Source organism: Chiloscyllium plagiosum, unplaced genomic scaffold (assembly GCF_037043375.1).
Source record: "Chiloscyllium plagiosum isolate Xiang-an unplaced genomic scaffold, Cpla_swu_hap1 HiC_scaffold_5, whole genome shotgun sequence".
NCBI classification, from domain to species: domain Eukaryota; kingdom Metazoa; phylum Chordata; class Chondrichthyes; order Orectolobiformes; family Hemiscylliidae; genus Chiloscyllium; species Chiloscyllium plagiosum.
The window spans coordinates 118,180,051-118,200,148 of NW_028270143.1; the positions used below are offsets into that span (position 1 = coordinate 118,180,051).

General features: G+C 41.1%; 1 protein-coding gene across 8 annotated transcripts in view; it reads right to left on the bottom strand.

Annotated features, from left to right (window-relative positions):
• The window catches only part of LOC122550134 (guanylate kinase-like), a 50,067-nt gene that overhangs the window by 17,800 nt on the left and 12,169 nt on the right, over window positions 1-20,098 (bottom strand). For 4 of the 8 annotated variants that reach the window (XM_043690767.2, XM_087987580.1, XM_043690771.2 and 1 more), the window contains exons 2-3: window positions 6,882-6,995; window positions 6,381-6,422 (exon numbers count right to left, since the gene is read on the bottom strand). In XM_043690767.2, coding sequence (XP_043546702.1) covers window positions 6,381-6,422; window positions 6,882-6,995 — 156 coding nt within the window. Of the gene's footprint in view, window positions 1-1,293; window positions 1,594-6,380; window positions 6,423-6,881; window positions 6,996-8,265; window positions 10,363-10,446; window positions 10,497-20,098 lie in introns of those variants that run through there. The other 4 variants (XM_043690770.2, XM_087987581.1, XM_043690772.2 and 1 more) reach the window with 3 other exon arrangements.

Below are 20,098 nucleotides of genomic sequence, written 5' to 3' on the forward strand. Positions count from 1 at the left end.
TTGAGCCAGAAAATGTTGTCAGGATAGTTTTTTTCCTCAAACAGCCGTTCTGGAGATAACCAAAGAATAGGTTATACTTGACTTGGTATTATGTAACAATCTAGGATTAATCACCCCATACATAAGGGTGAAGGGACGATCCTTTAGAACTGAGATAAGGAGCTATATTACGCTGAAAGATTGGAGTGACTGGGCTTGTATACGCTTGAGTTTAGAAGGCTGAGAGGGGATCTGATTGATTATTAAAGGATTGGACACACTGGAGGCAGGAAGCATGTTTCCGCTGATGGATGGGTCCTGAACCAGAGGACACAGTTTAAAAATAAGGAGTAGGCCATTTACAACAGAGCTGAGGAGAAACTTCTTCACCCAGAGAGTGGTGGCTGTATGGAATGCTCTGCCCCAGAAGGCTGTGGAGGCCAAGTCTCTGGATACTTTCAAGAAAGAGTTGGATAGAGCTCTTAAGGATAGTGGAATCAAGGGTTATGGGGATACTGATTGAGGATGATCAGCCATGATTATAATGAATGGTGGTGCTGGCTCGAAGGACAGAATGGCCTACTCCTGCACCTATTGTCTATTGCCTCTTGTCTATTGAATTTCTTCAGCCAGAGGTTGGTTAATCTGTGAAGCTCATTGCCACAGAAGGCTGCGGAGGCCAAGTCATTGAATGTATTTTAGACAGAGAAGGATAGGCTCTTGACAATAAGGGGATCAGGGTTACGGAGAGAATACAGGAGAATGGGACTAAGAAACATATCAGCCGTGATTGAATGGCAGACTCGACGGGCTAAATAGCTTTAATTCTGCTCCTTAATCATGCTTGACAAATCTGTTGGGATTCTATGAAGTTGTAACTAGTAGAGTTGACAAAGGGGAGCCAGTCAATGTGGTATATTTGTCAAATGCTTTCTGAAAGTCCGAAGTCCTACATAAGAGATTATTGTGCAAGATTAAAGTGCAAGGGATTGGGGTAAGTGTATGAAGATGGAGAGAAAACTGGTTGGCAGAGAGGAAACAAAGGTTATGAATTAATGGGTTCTTTTTAAATTGGCAGGCCAGCTATTCATAGTATACATTAATAATTTGGATGAGGGAACAAAAAGCAACATCTCAAAGTTTACAAATGATACCAAGTTGGGTGGGAGGGTGAACTGTGACAAGGACACAGGGATCCTTCAGTATGATCTGGACAGGTTGGGTAAGTGGGCAAATCAATGGCAGATGCAGTATAATTTGGATAAATGTGAGGTTATTCACTTTGGAAGCAAAAATAAGGTGGCAGATTCCTACCTGAATGGCTGCAAGTTGAAGACAGTGGGCAGCAGGACCTGGGTGTTCTTGAGTACCACTCGCTGAAGGTGAGGGTGCAGGTGCAGCAGGCAGTAAAGAAGGTAAATGGTCTGTTGGCCTTCATTGTGAGATGTTTTGAGTACAGGAGCAGGGATGTGTTGATGTGCAGTTATACAGGGCCTCAGTGAGGCCACACCTAGAATATTGGGTGCAGTTGGGTCTCCTTTTCTGTGGAAGGATGCTCTTACTCTCAAGGGAGTGCAGCAAAGGTTTACCAGGCTTATTCCGGGGATGGCGGGACTGACATATAAGGAGAGATTGACTAGGTTAGGGTTGTTTTTGCTCCCGAATGAGGGAGGATCGGAGAGAGACTTATAAAATTCCAACAGGACTAGACAGGGTAGATGCAGGGAGGATGTTCCCAATGGTGGGTGCATCCAGAACCAGGGGTCACAGTCTGAGGATTTGGGGTGGACCATTTAGGACAGAGATCAGGAGACATTTCTTCACCTAAAGAATGGTGAGCCTGTGGAATTCATTACCAGAGGAAGTCGTTGGTGCCAAACCACTGAACTTTTTCAAGAGGCGGCTAAATATAGTACTTGGGGCAAATGGGATCAAAGATTACGGGGAGAAAGCAGGATTAGGCTGTTGAGTTGGACAATCAGCCATTATCGTAATAAATGGCGGAGTGGGCTCGAAGGGCTGAATGGCCTCCTCCTGTTCCTATCTTCTTTGTTTCTATATCTTATGCTCTGTAAAAATTCCAAGGGGAGCACCCTACAGCCATTATTAACTAAAATTAAACAACAGTTTAATTAAAAATTAAATTTAAAGACAAAACATTTAATTACACAAATACGGGTGGCAGGTCAAAAGATTGGGCAGAATGTGAAAGAACAAAGCATGTCTGATAGATTAATAAAGGGGAAATTTAGAGAGAAAAGTAGCTAGAAAGATAGTAAGAGTTTCTAAAAATGAGTATTTTTAAAAATAAGTAAGCAAAGTGAGCAATGAACAGGTCTTCAATATAAAGCAAACAAATAACATCCCAGAAATAATGGTAAATCAGGAAATACAGGGATGGAGGAATCCAAGAAAATTACAATCACCAGGGAAACAGTACCGAGTAAATCATTGGCACTGTAGTCGGACAACTCCCCAGCCACTAATGGACTTAAAAACAAAAAATTGGAACAGGAAAATGTCAATGTGATTATACGGTGTTGGTTGATCAGCCACAATGTTCCTGTTTTTTCCCCTTTGATCCCTAATCTTATCTATTCCCTCCTTGAAACTGCTTTCGATGGCAAAACATTCCACAGACCTGCCACTTCTGGGTGAAGAAATTTCTCCTCATTCTCAGTCTTAAAAGGCCAATTCTTATTACACTGTGATCCTTGGTAATGGGTTCCCCAGTCATTGGGAACATCTGTCCTGTGTTTACCCAATGAAATCCTGTTAGAATTACCTAGATTTCTATGAGATCCGATACTTCTATTCAAGTGCATTCTAGTATCTTAAAAGAAGTGGCTAGTGAGACAGTTGATTCATTGGTTTAAATTTCCAAACTTTGAGACGCAGGAAAGGTTCCATTAAATTGAAAGCCAGTGAATGTATCTCCTTTATTTAAAAGGAGGTGGGGAAACAAAGCAGGAAATTATAAAAATCATTTAGCTAGTCACCTGTCATAAGAAAGATGATAGGAGTTTGGGGTGGAATGGTACGGAGAGGAAGGATTGATTCTCAGTTAGCTAGGCAGTGGTTTGTGATGCAGACGGACACCAATAGTGCAAGTTCCATTCCCGCACTAGCTGAGGTCACTATGAAGGTATCACCTTCTCATCCTCACACCTAGTTCAGGTTAAATCACCAGTCATCTCTCTCTAATCTCAGAGCAGCTATGAGACTTTGGCAACTTTAAATGTCAATAATCCCAATGGGGTAAATTAAGGCAGGGCAACGTTTTTTTTAGTTCTGCTTGATGACTTGGAAATTTTCAAAGCCCTTTGGTGAAAAGGAAAAATGTTTGTCCAGTTTACTGGAGTTCAAGGAGGAGGAATATAGTAATGACCTGTGGGTAAAGGGGAAACAATGGATGCAGTGTGCTTAGGTTTCTAGAAGATTTTTTTAAATTCACTGGGCATTGCTAGATGTGCCAGCAATTATTACCTCTGAAAGTGTGCAGATGAAGTTGGGTTGGAGGGTGAACTGCAATGAGGACACAGAGATCCTTCAGCATGATCTGGGTGAGTGGGCAAATTATTGGCAGTGTAATTGGATAAATGTGAGGTTATTTCTTTGGAAGGAAATCCAAGGCAGCAGATTACTATCTGAAGGCTTTAAATTGGGAGACGGCAGTGTGCAGTGGAACCTGGGTGTCCTTGTGCACCAGTCATAGAGTCATAGAGATGTACAGCACGGAAACAGACCCTTTGGTCAAACCCATCCATGCCAACCAGATATCCTAACCTAATCTAGTCCCATTTGCCTGCACTTAGTCCATATCCCTCTAAACTCTTACTATTCATGTACTCATAGATATGCCTTTTAAATGCTGCAATTGTACCAGCTTGTCCTCTGACAATTCACTCCACACACACACCACCCTCTGCGTGAAAAAGTTGCCCCTTAGATCCCTTTCATATTTTTTCCCTCTCACCCTAAATATATCTGTCTTGTTCTGGATTGCCCTACCCTGGGGAAAAGACTTTGTCTACTTATCCTATCCATGCTCAAGATTTTATAAATGATTTTATAAGGTCACTCCTCAGCCTCCAGGGAAAACAGCCCCAGCCTGTTCAGCCTCTCCCAGTAGCTAAAACCGTCCAATCCTGGCAACATCCTTGTAAATCTTTTCTGAACCCTTTCAAGTTTCACAATATCCTTCCAATAGGAAGGAGACCAGAATTGCATGCAATATTGCAAAAGTGGCCTAACCAATGTCCTGTACAGCCACAACATGACCTCCCAACTCCTAGACTCAATACTCTGACCAATAAAGGAAATCATACCAAACACCTTCTTCACTATTCTACTTATCTGCACCTCTAATTTCAAGGAGCTATGAACCTGCACTCCAAGGTCTCTTTGTTCAGCAACACTCCCTAGGACCTTACCATTAAGTGTAGAAGTCCTGCTAAGATATGCTTTTCCAAAATGCAGCGCTCACATTTATCTAAATTAAACTCAATCTGCCACTCCTCAGCCCATTGGCCCATCTGTACTCTGAGGTGATCTTCTCCACTGTCCACTACACCTCCAATTTTGGTGTCATCTGCAAACTTACTAAGTATACCTCCTATGTTCACATCCAAATCATTTATATAAATGATGAAAAGTATTGGACCCAGCACCGATCCTTATGGCACTCCACTGGTCACACGCCTCCAGTCTGAAAAGCAACCCTCCACCACCACCACCCTCTGTCTTCTACCTCTAAGCCAGTTCTGTATCCAAATGGCTAGTCCTCTCTGCATTCCATGAGATCTAACCTTGCTAATCAGACCCATGGGGAACCTTGTCAAACGCCTTACTGAAGTCTATATAGATCACATCCACTGCTTTGCCCGCATCAATTCTCTCGTTACTTCTTCAATAAACTTAATTAAGTTTGTGAGATATGATTTCCCACGCACAAAACCATGTTGACTATCCCTAATCAGTCCTTGCCTTTCCAAATACATGTACATCCTGTCCCTCAGAATTCCCTCCAACAACTTGTCCACAACTAATGTCAGGACCACCAGTCTATAATTCCCTGTCTTTTCCTTACCATCTTTCTTAAAAGTGGCACCACATTAGCCACCCTCCAGTCTTCCGGCACCTCACTTCTGACTATACAAATATTTTAGCAAGGGGCCAAGTAATTGCTTCCCTTGCTTCCCACAGAGTTCTAGGGTACACCTTTATCCACTTTTATGCACTGAAGGCAAGCATGCAGGTGCAGCAGGCAGTAAAGAAGGTAAATGGTATGCTGGCCTTCATTGCGAGATGTTTGGAGTACAGGAGCAGGGATGCATTGTTGCAGTTATACAGGGCCTCGGTGATGCCAAACCTAGAATATTGGGTGCAGTTTTGGTCTCCTTTTCTGAGGAAGGATGCTTTTACTCTCAAGGGAGTGCAGTGAAAGTTTACCAGGCTGATTCCAGGGATGGCAGGAATGACATATGAGGAGAAATTGATTAGTTTAGGGTTGGTTTTGCTGGTGCTCAGATGAGTGAGAGGGTATCGCATAGAGACTTATAAAATTCCAACAGGACTAGACAAGATAGATGCTGGGAGGATATTCCTGATGGCGGGTGCACCTAGAACCAGGGCTCATAGTCTGAGGATTTGGGGTGGACCATTTAGGATGAAGGTGAGGAAACATTTCTTCACCCAAAAAGAGTGGCGAGCCTGTGGAATTCATTACCACAGGAAGTAGCTGATGCCGAAATTTTGAATGTATTCAAGAGGCGGCCTGAAATAGCACTTGGGGCGAACGGGATCAAAAGGTTATGGGAAGAAAACAGGACTAGACTATTGAGTTGGACAATCAGCCCTGATCATGGTGAATGGAGGAGCAGACTTGAAGGGCCAAATGGCCATCTCCTGCTCCTTTCCTATGTTTCTATCTGTACTTGCCCTTGAGAAAGTGGTGGTGAGCCACCTTTTTAAACCACGGCAGTCCACGTGCTATTAGGGAGGGAATGCAAGGATTTTGACCCAACAACATTGAGGAAACAGACCCTGAAGGTGCCCCAAGGGTTATTGTGGAAAATAAAATCTCATGCTGTAGGTATAACATATTCACATTGATAGAAGGCTGGCTTGTTAACAAGAAACAAAATAGGCATAAATGGATCATGTTTTGTTTGGAAACTTAATTTAGTAACTATACCCTTGTACTTCAACAGCCATTTATATAAACGATAAACTGTTGAGATATCAGCACTCATCCGTGTAACACACCAGTCGTTGCATCTTGCCAACCAGCAGAAGAACCACTGATGCCTAACAAGTGCTTTACGTTATTTAATCGACTTTTTAAATTTTTGCAACAACTTTGGGAATCTGATTTTAAGTTAAATAAAATGGGTGCTCACCTCTACCATTTTCTTCACCTCGCCTTGGATTTCTTGTTGTATCTGTAAAACAACTCACACCATCAAGTAAATGTCACTTAGAACAAAGTATATTCACAAACATCCAAGGCCAATTATCCTAACCGCATGCATTAACAAATTAGTCTCAACAAGAAGGCCCCCTGAAAATGTCTGATTAATCAGTTTTGATGCAAGCAAAACAATATCATTTACTGGAGAAGAAATGTATTTAATAACTTATGAATCTGACCATAAGCGTTGCTCAGAATATTCGGAATAAAGTAGCTTAAAATTACTTGAACCAAGTCTTAGCCAGGACAAATTTGAAGTGTCCACTGTGAATTCAGGTTTTTTTAAAAAAATCAGCAGCACAATCTGTAATTTATCATACATCCGAAATATGAACACCTGCCGAATAGCAGGTAGACCAAGACCACTGAAGACAGACAATTGCTTTGCAAAGTCTGAGCTAGAAAGAGAAGGATTAAAAGAGTTACTAACGAGAAACGCTGAATCCAAAAACTTGATCATACTCCTCCAAAAGCAGCTTCAGTAGAGTACTCTTGCCTGCTCCAGAAGGTCCACTAACCACCACTGGCCTGGGCTTTGCCATTACTGGAAAATTAAAAAAAAATTGTTCATAACTCATTAGATGGGTCCAGCATTGTCCAGAGCTGCATGGAAGGAATTCCAGCCCACACATAAGCATAATAGGTTCAATTACCACATCCATCATAGAGAGGTGCCTCAGTTCTAAGTTTCATGTCCACTTAGAGGGATCTTTACCATTACCCCTCCAGCTCCCAAGACGGGGAATAAACTAACACAGGAAGTGATCGGTACAAGTGCAGACCGTTCAGAAGAGATGTTAGAAAGCACTTCTACATACAAAAGGTGCTTGGAACTCTCTTCCACAAACAGCAGTGGATATAAGGACAGATATTAATTGTAAATCTGAGAAAGATAATATCTTTGCTTCACAATATAAATTATAGGATATGGGCCAAAGGCAGGTATATGGAATTAGCCACAAGTCAGCCATGATCATACTGAATGTTGGAGCAGGCATAAGGGGCTGAATTGCCTATACCTGCACCTACTTAAATGTTGGCTGAGGAACATATATTCAAAGTATCTAACATCATATCAGCATAAGCATTGGAGACACAGTAGAACTGAAAATATTCTATTTTATAGCAACACAACCTATTTATCCCATAACTTAGTCATAATGCAGAAAATAATCTATTTATATATTTGAGTCTCTCATGACCCACAGTAAACTGAAATCAACAAAAAAAGACAATGTCTCCCAATAACGTCATTATTTTAGCAAAACAAATGAGTGGAGAATAGTCACACAACAAAACTATGCATAAATCAATGAAATTGTTCCTGTGGACAGAAAAACACTTTGCAGGTTGCCTCAAACCACTCCTACCACCAACAGACTTCCAACCAGCAATTAATCATTCAAGTTAAATCTGGAACTAGATCTGTTATCAGATGTGCTCACATAAGTAAAGGGTAATCTCAATTATCTGAACGACACGGACAGGGAGTATTTTATTCAGATAATCTAATGTTCAGATAACATGGTTTACCCAAGCATCAGGACATTGAGATCTTGTTTAGATAATCTGAAATCCGGATAATCGATGTTCAGATAATAGAGGCTGTACTGTATAGTGAACAGTGAAACATTAAGCTTATGGCACTATCTTAGGTACAAACGTACCTAGATATCGACTCTTAGGAATAAAATGAGAGAAATAAAGAAATTTAAAAATCCAGACCTTAACGACATCTTAGCTAGAAAAGTTATCTAAATGCAAAATCTGTAGAATAAATTAGAAGTATATAGAAATAAAAAGTTCAGAATTACAGTCCTTCAAAGCAGAGATGATGGAGCAGACAAGTGCACGCTAGCTTCCAGTCCATGCTGGGTTTCACCTCGAGGCCTGGAGTCCACATTGGCTTCACCCTGGACATCGCTGATGCCACCCGAGGATGGGAAGTGAGAAAGAAGAAAAAAAAGACAAAAAAAAAGAAACAGACGAAGCAAAAGAGCTCTGACTTAGCAGTCCTACTCCACTGTCATCTCAGAATATGTCATGCGTCACACAGCTCAAAACCACATACTGACACAACTCAAGTTCAGAAAGATGAACCTTCAGTCTTCATGGAAAAATAACCAGAAAAGTAAACATTTCAAGCACGCACAATTACGATTAAACTGAAATGCAGGATGAGATTATTAAAATAGCTCAAAGTTCTTCCATCCGTCACACATGCCTCCTGCAACATTTGCACTTTAAATTCAATAAATGCTATCATTTAATCTTGCACTTTGACCTTTTAATAACTTGACTTCACTTGGATAAATAACTTCAAGTTAATAACAAAACTAAAACCATATTCCAGACAGTAGTAACATATGTGAATTTAATGTCCCGTCTGCCAACCCGCTGTGATTTAAGCTTGACTTGGGTGCGTGGTATTCATGGTATGAGTAAATGGATTACAGCACCACAAAGTAGTAGTTACAGAAGTCACAGTTTTAGTTATGGACTCAGACAGATTTCCAGTTCAGATACTATTAATTTCTGATTGAGAACAATCTTGTGTTGACATCAAGTTTTCAGAATAGGTACATTCCTTTCTCACATTTCTTCGCTTATCCAAGGACATTAATTGCTTAACATGTAAATCCCATAATTTCTTTCAAGTCACAGGTCCGAGCCAACTTCAGATTTTTTTCAGTGGATAAAAAATGTGACATGTCAGCTCAGACAATGCATTTTATAAATTCCTACTTTGGAAATAAAACCAGTTTCACTCTAAGTTGGGATACAGAGACTCTAAAGTCACAACTTTAATGCATTGTCTGAGCTGAGATATCATCTCTTTGTTTAAATCCACTGATAAAACCGTAAGTTACCATGGGGCTGTGACTTGAAAAGAATTCTGGGATCTACTATTAATCAATCGAAACGTACATCCCTATTCGAAGTAATTAAAGACTTAACAGCCATCTAAGTTTGTCTAGTACATCACATCAGTTGTATGACACTTTGATCTTTTACTTATAAATTTTGTGTGCTATGTACCTGCCCCACTAGCTACCTGACGAAGCAGCAGCACTCCGAAAGCTTCAAATAAACCTGTTGCCTTATAACCTGGTATTGCAGGATTTTAAAGGTAGTTCAAGAAGGCAGCATATCACCACCTTCTCAAGGACAAATATCGATGGACAAAAGATGCTGGCCAGCTGGAACACCCACGTCCCATGAATGAATACAAAAAGAAACAAGTTACCAGAATAACTGCCAGACACCCAGCACATGATAAGCAGAAAACTGTTTCAATTTTGAAAAGACCAAAGTGATCGATTTTGGCTCTTACACAAAATTCACTTCTTGGCCAAGGATTCTGCTCCTCATCCTTGCAAATACCAGAGACTGAACCACACTGTTCACTATCTTGGTGTCACAGCAGACACTAGAACAAGTTTTCAAACACGAGACTAGTGTTATAGCAACATCTCAACCTCAAACTTTTCACCTTTATATTAAAATCCCTCCACAACCTTAAAATTTGAGAAAAAAAACAAACAGGTTTCTCACACTCAAAACTTTCCACATTTGCTGGCTGTTGCAAAATGTTAAATGTAACATACATTTCTCATTTTCCTAAAAGTAACAGCAAATCTTCATGTCATCAATTTCCTTTAAAATTTAATTCCAAATACTTGACAGGGCCATGGAACATTAGAAGAACCAATCCTTTAAGCTGCTGCTGCTAAACACAGTATTGTGATCCTTACAAAATAGGATACAACCATTTCAATTTGCAAAAATTTAAAGGGGTCCATTTCAGGAGGAAACCTAACCAAACCGTGAAATTTCTTCAAGAGGTTGCATGAATTGTAACCTCTATGAACGTTAACATTGTGCTAAGTATGCAATAGTAATTGCTGCAGACTACACTAAAAGATAATCTGTTTCCAATACTCGTATACATTGGATGCAACATTAATTCATTCACTTGTTCACAGCTAGCTTACCGTTTATATAGTTGTTCACCCTCTGATGGCGACTGCTTTCAGTTCAAACTCTGCGAACACCAAAAGACAAAGCACTGTAGTAGTGTCGCACGTCTCCAGTCTTAATTAATTACAGATTCACTTGCTCACGTGAACACATCTAAATCTTCAAGCAGGGCAAACAGCTAATCTGAACAAGGTTAACCTCCTTGAAAAGAAAGGCATGCATTTCAGTCGCCCATTTTAAAATTAGTGCAATGCCCAGAAAGTTTGTGAAAAATGACAAAGTTTCACATTTGGAGATATTTTTCTCACAAAAAATTAAGCAACATTGGACTATAATATGAATGTACATTTGAACTGTTCTATTTTTACTTTTTCTAAGCATGCAATTCACAACTGAACCCTAGACAGTTTGACTTCAGATGCTACAGGAAAAAAGACTAGTGGTAGAATTTTAACATACTCCTTGCAACTCAAGTCTTGTGCCAAAGAAACCAAACTTGTAATTTCCATAAAGAGCCCCTTCCGCTGTCCACACCACACAAAAGGCTGCCTGATGAATGACTAGTGCAGAACTATTCAGAATTAGAAAGCAGTAGTTCTCTCATTTAAAAATCTACAAATAGATTCAAACATGTTTGAAATAAAGATCTGAAAAAAAAAACAGGGATACATGAACAGCAAATATTGAAGTGACACCATTGCTCAAAATAACTTCATATGATGGAATACTGGATCGACCGGACTTGTACCCACTGAAATTTCGAAGAATCTCATAGAAACATAAAATCATGATGGGACTGGATAGGCTAGATGCGGGAAGAATATTCCCTATGTTGGAGAAGTGCAGGACTCGGGGTCACAGCCTAAGAATGAGAGGTAAGCCATTCAGGACTGAGATGAAGAAGAATTTCTTTACTCGAGATTTGAGAACGTGTGGAATTGTCTGCCACAGAAAGCTGTTGGAGCCAGTTCATTAGATATATTCAAGAGGGAGCTGGACATGGCCCTTGTGGCTACAGGAATCAAGGGATATGGAGAGAAAGCAGGAGTGGGACACTGAGATTGCATGATCAGCCTTGGTGGTGCAGACTCAAAGGGCCAAATGCCCACTCTTGCACCTTTCAATGAATCTATAAAATCCAACTAGGTCAGCTAAATACACAGGGGCTAATCATGCTGAAAAAACAGTGCAATCGTTAGTAATATGCACATCAGACAGTAAGTTTACAAGGTGAAGAGAGGCAAGCTCTACAGTCAACTGATAGTACTCAGTTATAACTGCTTCACACTAACGGCGTTCCATTATAAGGTTATTTTTAAAATGGGGAATATTAATTACCCATTAAATGTTCTGCTGGAAATTAGATTGGTACACTTATCCTTTGAAGTAATAGTGATGGTTGTTAATACAATGTCAATCACCTTCACTGAAAAGGAATAATTTAGTTCAAAGTTTCGTTGCTAGATGTGTTTCTTCCTTTCCTTTATTCTTTTTCCCCAACCCATCCCCTCAATGTAACCTTTCCTAACCCTGTCTTCTGAATTACATTTGCTTTTAGTTTACTCTTCAATTCTGAGTTTTCCTTTCTCTATCAATATCAACAGTTTGGCTGAAGTGTCCATATGTATAAATTTGCCGATATTACTAGCGTAGAAAAGTAAATTGTCAAGAGGAGGAAGAGTCTACAAAGAAGTACATTAGTTTGTGGGCAAAAATGGGACTTCGCAATATGGGAAAATGTTGGCAGGGATACCAGGAAAATAGTATAATATTTAAATGGAGAGATGTTGCAGGATTCGGTGGTACAAAGGGATCTGAGCATCCAAAGATGTGCAGGCTAGGTGAATTGGCTATGCTGAATTGCCCATAGTGTTCACGGGTGTGTAGGTTAGGTGCATTAGTCAGGGATAAATGTAGAGTAATGGAGATTGGGCTTGGGTAGGATACTCTTCAGAAGGTCGGTGTGGACTCGTTGGGCTGAAGGGCCTGTTTCCACACTGTAGGGATTGTATGATTCTATGATCCTGTACATGAGTCTCAAAAGCTAGTACACATATACAGTAAGTTATTAGGAAGGCAGACAGAATGTTGGTGGAAATCAACTAGGAGAAAGTGAAGTCTGCAGATGCTGGAGATCAGAATCGAGAGTGTGTTGCTGGAAAAGCACAGAAGGTCTGGCAGCATCCGAGGAGCAGGAGAATCGACGTTTCAAGCCAGGGTTTCCTGATGAAGGGTTCCGACCCGAAACGTCGATTCTCTGGCTCCTCAGATACTGCCTGCGCTGTTGTGCTTTTCCAGCAACACACTCATGACTCAAGACAGAATGTTGGTGCTTGTTGCATGGGAAATGTACTGTAAAAGAGAGGTTTTAATGCAACTATTGTTCAGACATGTCGAATACCACATACAGTTTTAGTGCCCTTTTTTGAAAAATATATAATTGCATTAGAAACAGTTGATTTGACTCATTCGTGGATGAAGGGATAGCCACATGGAGAAACCTACCGTGTCGGCCTATATCCATTGGAAGTTAGTTGAATGAGAGATGACCATAAAAGATCCTGAGGGAACTTGATAGGATGGTTACTGGCACAATGTTTCTTTTTGTGGGAGGGTTGGAACTAGGAAGCATCTCCTTTTAAGATGGAGATGAGGAGAATTTTGTTGAGGGTCATTGACCTATAGACTTCTCTTCCCTATAAGGTAACGGAAATGGTCATTAAATTTACTTGAGGCTGAATTGCACAGATTTTTGATATTGAAAGGGGTCAAAGGTTGTTGAGAGGGGAATGGCAAACAGGAAAGCTCAGCAAAGATCACAGATTGGCCATTATCGTATTGAATAGCACAGGAGAATCATGGGACCCACAGAGTGTGTGCATGTGGGTGTGGGTGCAGGGCAGGGCACGGCAGGTGCACATATATAGGAAAGCACAAAGTGTGTCAAATTGGCCATTTACTTCTGGCTGACTCATCACTATCCACGTCATTCACGGGCTGGGAAAATCCAGCCTTTCATTTTAGGCATGATCAAGATATTCAAAGAATCTAATAATCTTAAGCAAGGAAATTTGTTACTATAATCAGGTTAAATTGCGACCTGTCCATTTTCAAAATCCACGTAAATACTTGACTTCCTGACTGCATTAAGTAGTAGGGTAATGACTACTTACTTGCAATATCCTCATGAGAACCTCACTTGACTCTGCTTTTTTCTTAAGATTAGGGTCAACTGTAACTAAAGGATTATTTGGAACTCATTCTATAAATCAAGGCAAACTACATTCATAATTAATCCTAAACCTGAAGAGAAAGGATTAACATTAGTAGCATAATAGGATACAGTAGTTAAACTCATAGAAGGATACCCATCAATAGCTGAGAACCAGAAGGTCAAGTGAAATTTTATATCTGAAACAAAAACAAATTGCTGAGGAAACTCAGCAGCTCTGACAGCTGGAGGTTGTCTTGTAGGTGTTACTGACAGCATGTGTGGAGAGAAAACAGTTAAAATTTTGGGTCCAGTGACTCTTCTCCAGGTACCCAAAATGTTAACTCTCCTTTCTGCTGGCAGACCTACTGAGTTTTCCCAGCAATTTTTGTTTCTGATTTCCAGCATCTACAGGTCTTTTTTTTTTGTTTATAATAAGACCAGCAACATCCAAACTTGTGTAACTGGTTACCAAAGACAGCCATCAGATCCACATATAATTATTCAGAAATGCAAGTTCCCATATCCAAAACCCTCATACTGTACACACAATGAAACTGTCAGATGCACTAAAGGAACTGAGAAAATCCATACCCAAACAATCGCAACTTTGAAAAGTGAGATAAATACAAATAAAAAGACCGCCCCCAAAGCGGAAAGCAAGACCTCAAAGTGAGGACTGCACCTCACAACCCAAGCTAAGGTACAAAAGAACCATTCACAAAATCCTACAGTCTCCCCATCCTGCTCACAGTACAATATAATCAACTCTTCAGATACTCTGTGCACAAAAGGAGTCATAAACGTCATGAGGCACTTCACAGGAATGACTGTGAAAACCAACATTAAGGCACACAAGGACGTATTAGGACAGCTATTAGCAAGAAAGCATTTTAATAGGGGAGAAAGCAAGTGATTTTGGGAGGAAATTCCGGAATGCAGTATTTTGGCAGGGGAAGGAATGGTGGCGTGATTAAAATGAAGGTATTAAGAGGCCAGAATCAGAGGAATGCAGAGATCTTAGAGCTTTGTCAGATTGAAGGAGATTATAGACATAGGTGAGGCCATTGAGGAATTAGAAAGAAGGTTGTGAATTTAAAAAAAGATATTGACAGAAGGGAGTTAATGTAGGTCAACAAGAACAAGGACATGATGCAGTTTAGGATACAGACTACAAACCTCTCCTTTCTCCATATCTAATTATGTCTGTAATAGTGGAGAAAAAAATGAACATTGCACAAAATTGCTGTAGATTTGCTTTGACTGGCAAGCTTTATTGCAGGTATTTTATGCAAGGTTTTTAAACCTTGCTTGCCTTAGGGATTTAATTTTTTTCTTTACTGTGTCCATGGGTATTACTCATCTTTAAATCCAAAACGGAAATAAATTCTGACCAAGTCCCAAAAAATTGAAATGCTTCTGTACAGCATAAAAACTAACAGCAAAATGCAATAATTCCAGTCATGACTGATTTGCCGGTTACACTGGAAAATTTGATGTAAACAAGGAGCAATTTGTGAACTACAAGTAGTCAGCTGCACATGAAAGAGTGGTCTCCTGCACACTTGACTTCCAAAGCAAAGTCCACTTAAAGCAACACGTTGCCAAAATCAGATTGCTGACCTTGAAATTACACTAGTATGAAGTATAGCCACAAAAGCACACATTCAATATTACAGATCACTGTGTGAATACAATGACTTGCGAAGTAATTACGTTCAATTGCAGTACTCAGTGAATAAAAGTGACCATAGCATTTTCGAAAATACACAGTGCAATTCATCATAGTTTTAGAGCTTGTAGAGGTTTCAGAGGTAGAGATTGGAAGAGATGAGGCGAAGGACAGATTTTAAAACAAGGATGATTTATTTATTAAATTGAGGCTGTGCCAGTCCAATGAATATCAGTGAGCATGAGTCAGGTGGTGCATTCATTGACTTCCTTGAAACATGATAAGTTGATCCAATATTATTTATTTATTGGTTACCCCTAGTTAGGCAAGAAGAATCGCACAGTTCAAGAAGACTCATTTCCCTGAAGGACATTAGTGAACTAGTGATGGAAATGTGTTGCTGGAAAAGCGCAGCAGGTCAGGCAGCATCTAGGGAACAGGAGAATCGACGAGTGAACTAGTGTTTTAATAAATAACACCCAGTTTCTGTCTGGTTGGATTGTTTTGATAGGTTAAGAGTGGTGACTTTAGTTAGTGGGTGGTGCTTGATGCAAATGGAGGGATACATTGGCTGTAACTTTCCAAAAATCCTTGGACATTGCAGAGATACCAGGGGATTGGAAGGCTGCCAATGTGACACCCCTGTTCAAAACAGGAGGGAGGCAAAATGTGGGGAATAATACGCTGATTAGCCTAACATGTACTGTTGGAAAAATGTTTGAATCCATTATTAATGAAGTAATAGCAGAATATTTGGAAAATCATTATTGAGTTAAGCAGAGCCTGCACCACTTGATAAAAGGGATATTGTTCTGACTAATTTATTAGAGCTTTCCAAGAAAGTCTCAACTAGAGTGGCGGCACGGTGGCACAGTGGTTAGCACTGCGGCCTCACAGCGCCAGAGACCCGAGTTCAACTCCCGCCTCAGGCGACTGACTGTGTGGAGATTGCACATTCTCCCAGTGTCTGTGTGGGTTTCCTCCCACAAACCAAAAATGTGCAGGTTAGGTGAATTGGCCATGCTAAATTGCCCGTAGTGTTAGGTGAAGGGGTAAATATAGGAGTATGGGTCTGAGTGGTATACGCTTCGGCGGGTCAGTGTGGACTTGTTGGGCCGAAGGGCCTGTTTCCACACTGTAAGTAATCTAATCTAATCTAGAGTGGATAGAGGGGAACCAGTAGATGTGTCGCTTTGGATTTCCAAAAGGTGTTCAACAAGATACTTCACAAAAGGTTAAATCATAAGAGCTCATGGTGTAGGAGGTAGTATATTGGCATAGATGGCTAAACAGGCAGGAAACAATAAGTGGGGGATAAGGGGTTCTTTTTCAAGTTGGCGACCTGTAAGCAGCAGGGTTTTATGGAGATCAGTGCTGGGACCACAACTGTTGACAATATATATTAATGACTTGGAGGAAGAAAGTGAACGTACTGTAGCCAAATTTGCAGACAGCAAATACAGGTGCAAAGACAAGTGAGGAGGGGTATTCAAAATGTTTACAGTAAGGTACTTATAGTTTTCAAAATTTGTAAGATTTGTAGCTCAGATACTCGTTGTTGTGGTTCTGTTCGCCTAGCTGGGAATTTGTGTTGCAGACGTTTCGTCCCCTGTCTAGGTGACATCCTCGGTGCTTGGGAGCCTCATGTGAAGTGCTTCTGTGATGTTTCTTCCGGCATTTATAGTGATTTGTATCTGCCGCTTCTGGTTGTCAGTTCCAGCTGTCTGCTGCAGTGGCCGGTATATTGGGTCCAGGTCGATGTGCTTATTATTTAAATGGAGAAAAGTTGCAGAAATCTGCACACTAAAGGGACTTGGGGCTACTTCATGTACAAAACATGGAAAGTTAGCAAACAGGTGCAGCACGCTATCAAAATGCTTGCTTTAAAGGTAGGTTTGGAGAATAAGAATACGGTGGCCTTATTGCAACTGTATAAGGTGCAGGTGAGACCACATCTGGAGTACTGTGAGCAGGTTTGGTCCCTTTATTTAAGAAAATATACTTTTTCACTGGAAGCAGTTCAGAGAAAGTTCATCAGGATGATCCCTATTATGGAGGGATTGTCTTATAAGCAAAAGTTACACAGATTGGGAATGTACACATTGGAATTTAGAAGAATTAGAGATTCTCTCATTGAATCAAAGATTCTGAAGGAGCTTTACAGAGTAAATACTGAAAGAATGCTTCCCCTTATGGGAATGTCTTGGATCAGAGAGTATAATGTAATAAGAAAGAGATGAGGAAGACTTCCTTCTCTCAGAGGTTTGTGATCTTAAAGACTTAACTTGCTCTGCTGACCTGCAGGAAATTGGATGTCCCAAGGCTAGGATGGGATGCTTCTGACCTGCAGATAGATTGTAAGAAATTACATTATCATCTCCTATTAATCAGTGGTGGTCATGAAGTGCTTTGGGGCTGGTCATGGCATTAATCAACTTCAGAATCCCCACTACTCTTGACCCACTCCAATTTGCCTATCAGACAACAGATTCACATCAGATGCCATATCACTTGCCCTTTATTTCTCCCCAGAACATCTTGACACCAAGGACAGCTACATAAGAATCCTATTCATTGAGTACAGCTCAGCCTTCAAGACTATTATCCCCTCGAGATGGATTACTAAACTTAGTGATCTCGGACTTTGGAGCATTGGGAGGCTGAGGGGTGACCTAATAGAGGTTTACAAAATTATGAGGGGCATGGATAGGATAAATAGGCAAAGTCTTTTCCCTGGGGTCAGGGAGTCCAGAACTAGAGGGCATAGGTTTAGGGTCAGAGGGGAAAGATATAAAAGCAACCTAAGAGGCAACTTTTTCTCACAGAGGATGGTACGTGTATGGAATGAGCTGCCTGAGGAAGTGGTTACAATTGCAAAATTTAAAAGGCATTTGGATGGGTATATGAATAGGAAGGGTTTGAAGGGTACTGGCAGGTGGGACTAGGTTGGGTTGGGATATCTGGTCAGCATGAATGGGTTGGACCGAAGAGTCCGTTTCCATGCTGTACATCTCTATGACTCTATAACTGGATCCTCAGTTTCCTGACCCACAGGCCACAATCAATGAAGATTGGGGACAATACTTCATCCTCACTAACACTCAACACTGGAGCCCCCAGGGGTGTGTACTCAGCCCCCTACTGTACTCACTGTATACCCATGACTGTGTCGCCAAATACCAGACTAATGCCATTCATAAGTTTGCTGATGACACCACCATTGTTGGTGGAATCTCAGATGGCGACGAAACAGACTACAGACGGGAGGTGGAAGATCTGGAAAAATGGTGCACTGAGAACAACCTAGCTCTCAATGCTGGCAAAACCAAGCAACTCATTATTGACTTTAGGCAGGATATTTTTCACGCCCCCCTCCACATTAACAGCCTAGAGGTGGAACAAGTGGAGAGTGTCAAGCTCCTTGGAGTGGTCATCCACAACAAACTTTCTTGGACTCTTCATGTGGATGCACTGGCTACAAAGGCCCAATGTCTCTTCTTCCTGATAAAGAGCTTTTGCCCAAAACGTCAATTTTCCTGCTCCTCAATGCTGCCTGACGTGCTGTGTTTTTCCAGCACCACTCTAATCTAGACTCTGGTTTCCAGCATCTGCAGTATTCACTTTTGCCTACATTTTATAGGTGCACCATAGAGAGCATTCTGTCTGGATGTATCACTACCTGGTATGGCAACTGTACCAATCAAGATCATAGACGGTTACAGAGAGTGGTGAACTCAGACTGGACAATCACAAAGGCCAACCTCCCATCTACCACGCCCGCTGTCAAGAAAGGCTGCCAGCATTTTCAAAGATCCATCCCACCCTGGCAATGTTTTTCTACACCCTCTACCATCGGGGAGAAGGTATAGAAACCTGAACACATGCACCAGCCGGTTTCAAAACAGTTTCTACCCTACTGTTGTTGGAATACTGAATGGACTCTCAAATTCTTAACATTCACCTGTACCTATGTTTTTGTTTTTGCCGCTGTTTACCTATTACTTATCTATGCTACTTAACTCTGCGATCTGCCTATTTTGCTCGCAAGATAAAGCTTTTCACGGTTCCTCGATACACGTGGGCGGCACGGTGGCACAGTGGTTAGCACTGCTGCCTCACAGCGCCAGAGACCCGGGTTCAATTCCTGCCTCAGGCGACTGACTGTTTGGAGTTTGCACATTCTCCCCATGTCTGTGTGGGTTTCCTCCGGGTGCTCTGGTTTCCTCCCACAGACCAAAAATGTGCAGGTTAGGTGAATTGGCCATGCTAAATTGCCCGTAGTGTTAGGTGCAGGGGTAAATGTAGGGGAATGGGTCTGGGTGGGTGCGCTTCGGCGGGTCGGTGTGGACTTGTTGGGCCGAAGGGCCTGTTTCCACACTGTAAGTAATCTAATCTAATCTAAAAAAAACATTTAAAAATGTGACAATAAATTCAATTCAATTCAGCTATTTCCTTGCCATTCAGAGCTATTTGCATTTTCATCCCCTATTCAAAAATCAATAGGAGCACTGCAGTTGGAATTTGACTACTCTCCTATGGTCACAAAAAAAATTCACACCAGATCTGCCCATTAGGAATGATTTGCATTACATGCGGAGATGATGTGGTTACTGCACTGTGTTTTGAGTGGCATGTGACTGTGAGGGAGTGGCTGGGGTTTGTCTTGTATGTACAACTGACTGTGATGTAAAGATTTTGTACAAAGGAAGGAGTGCTACCTTTGCTCGGGAAACTTACCTGGACACGCCTCACAAGCATGGCAAGGAGTGTTCAAAGTTTCTCC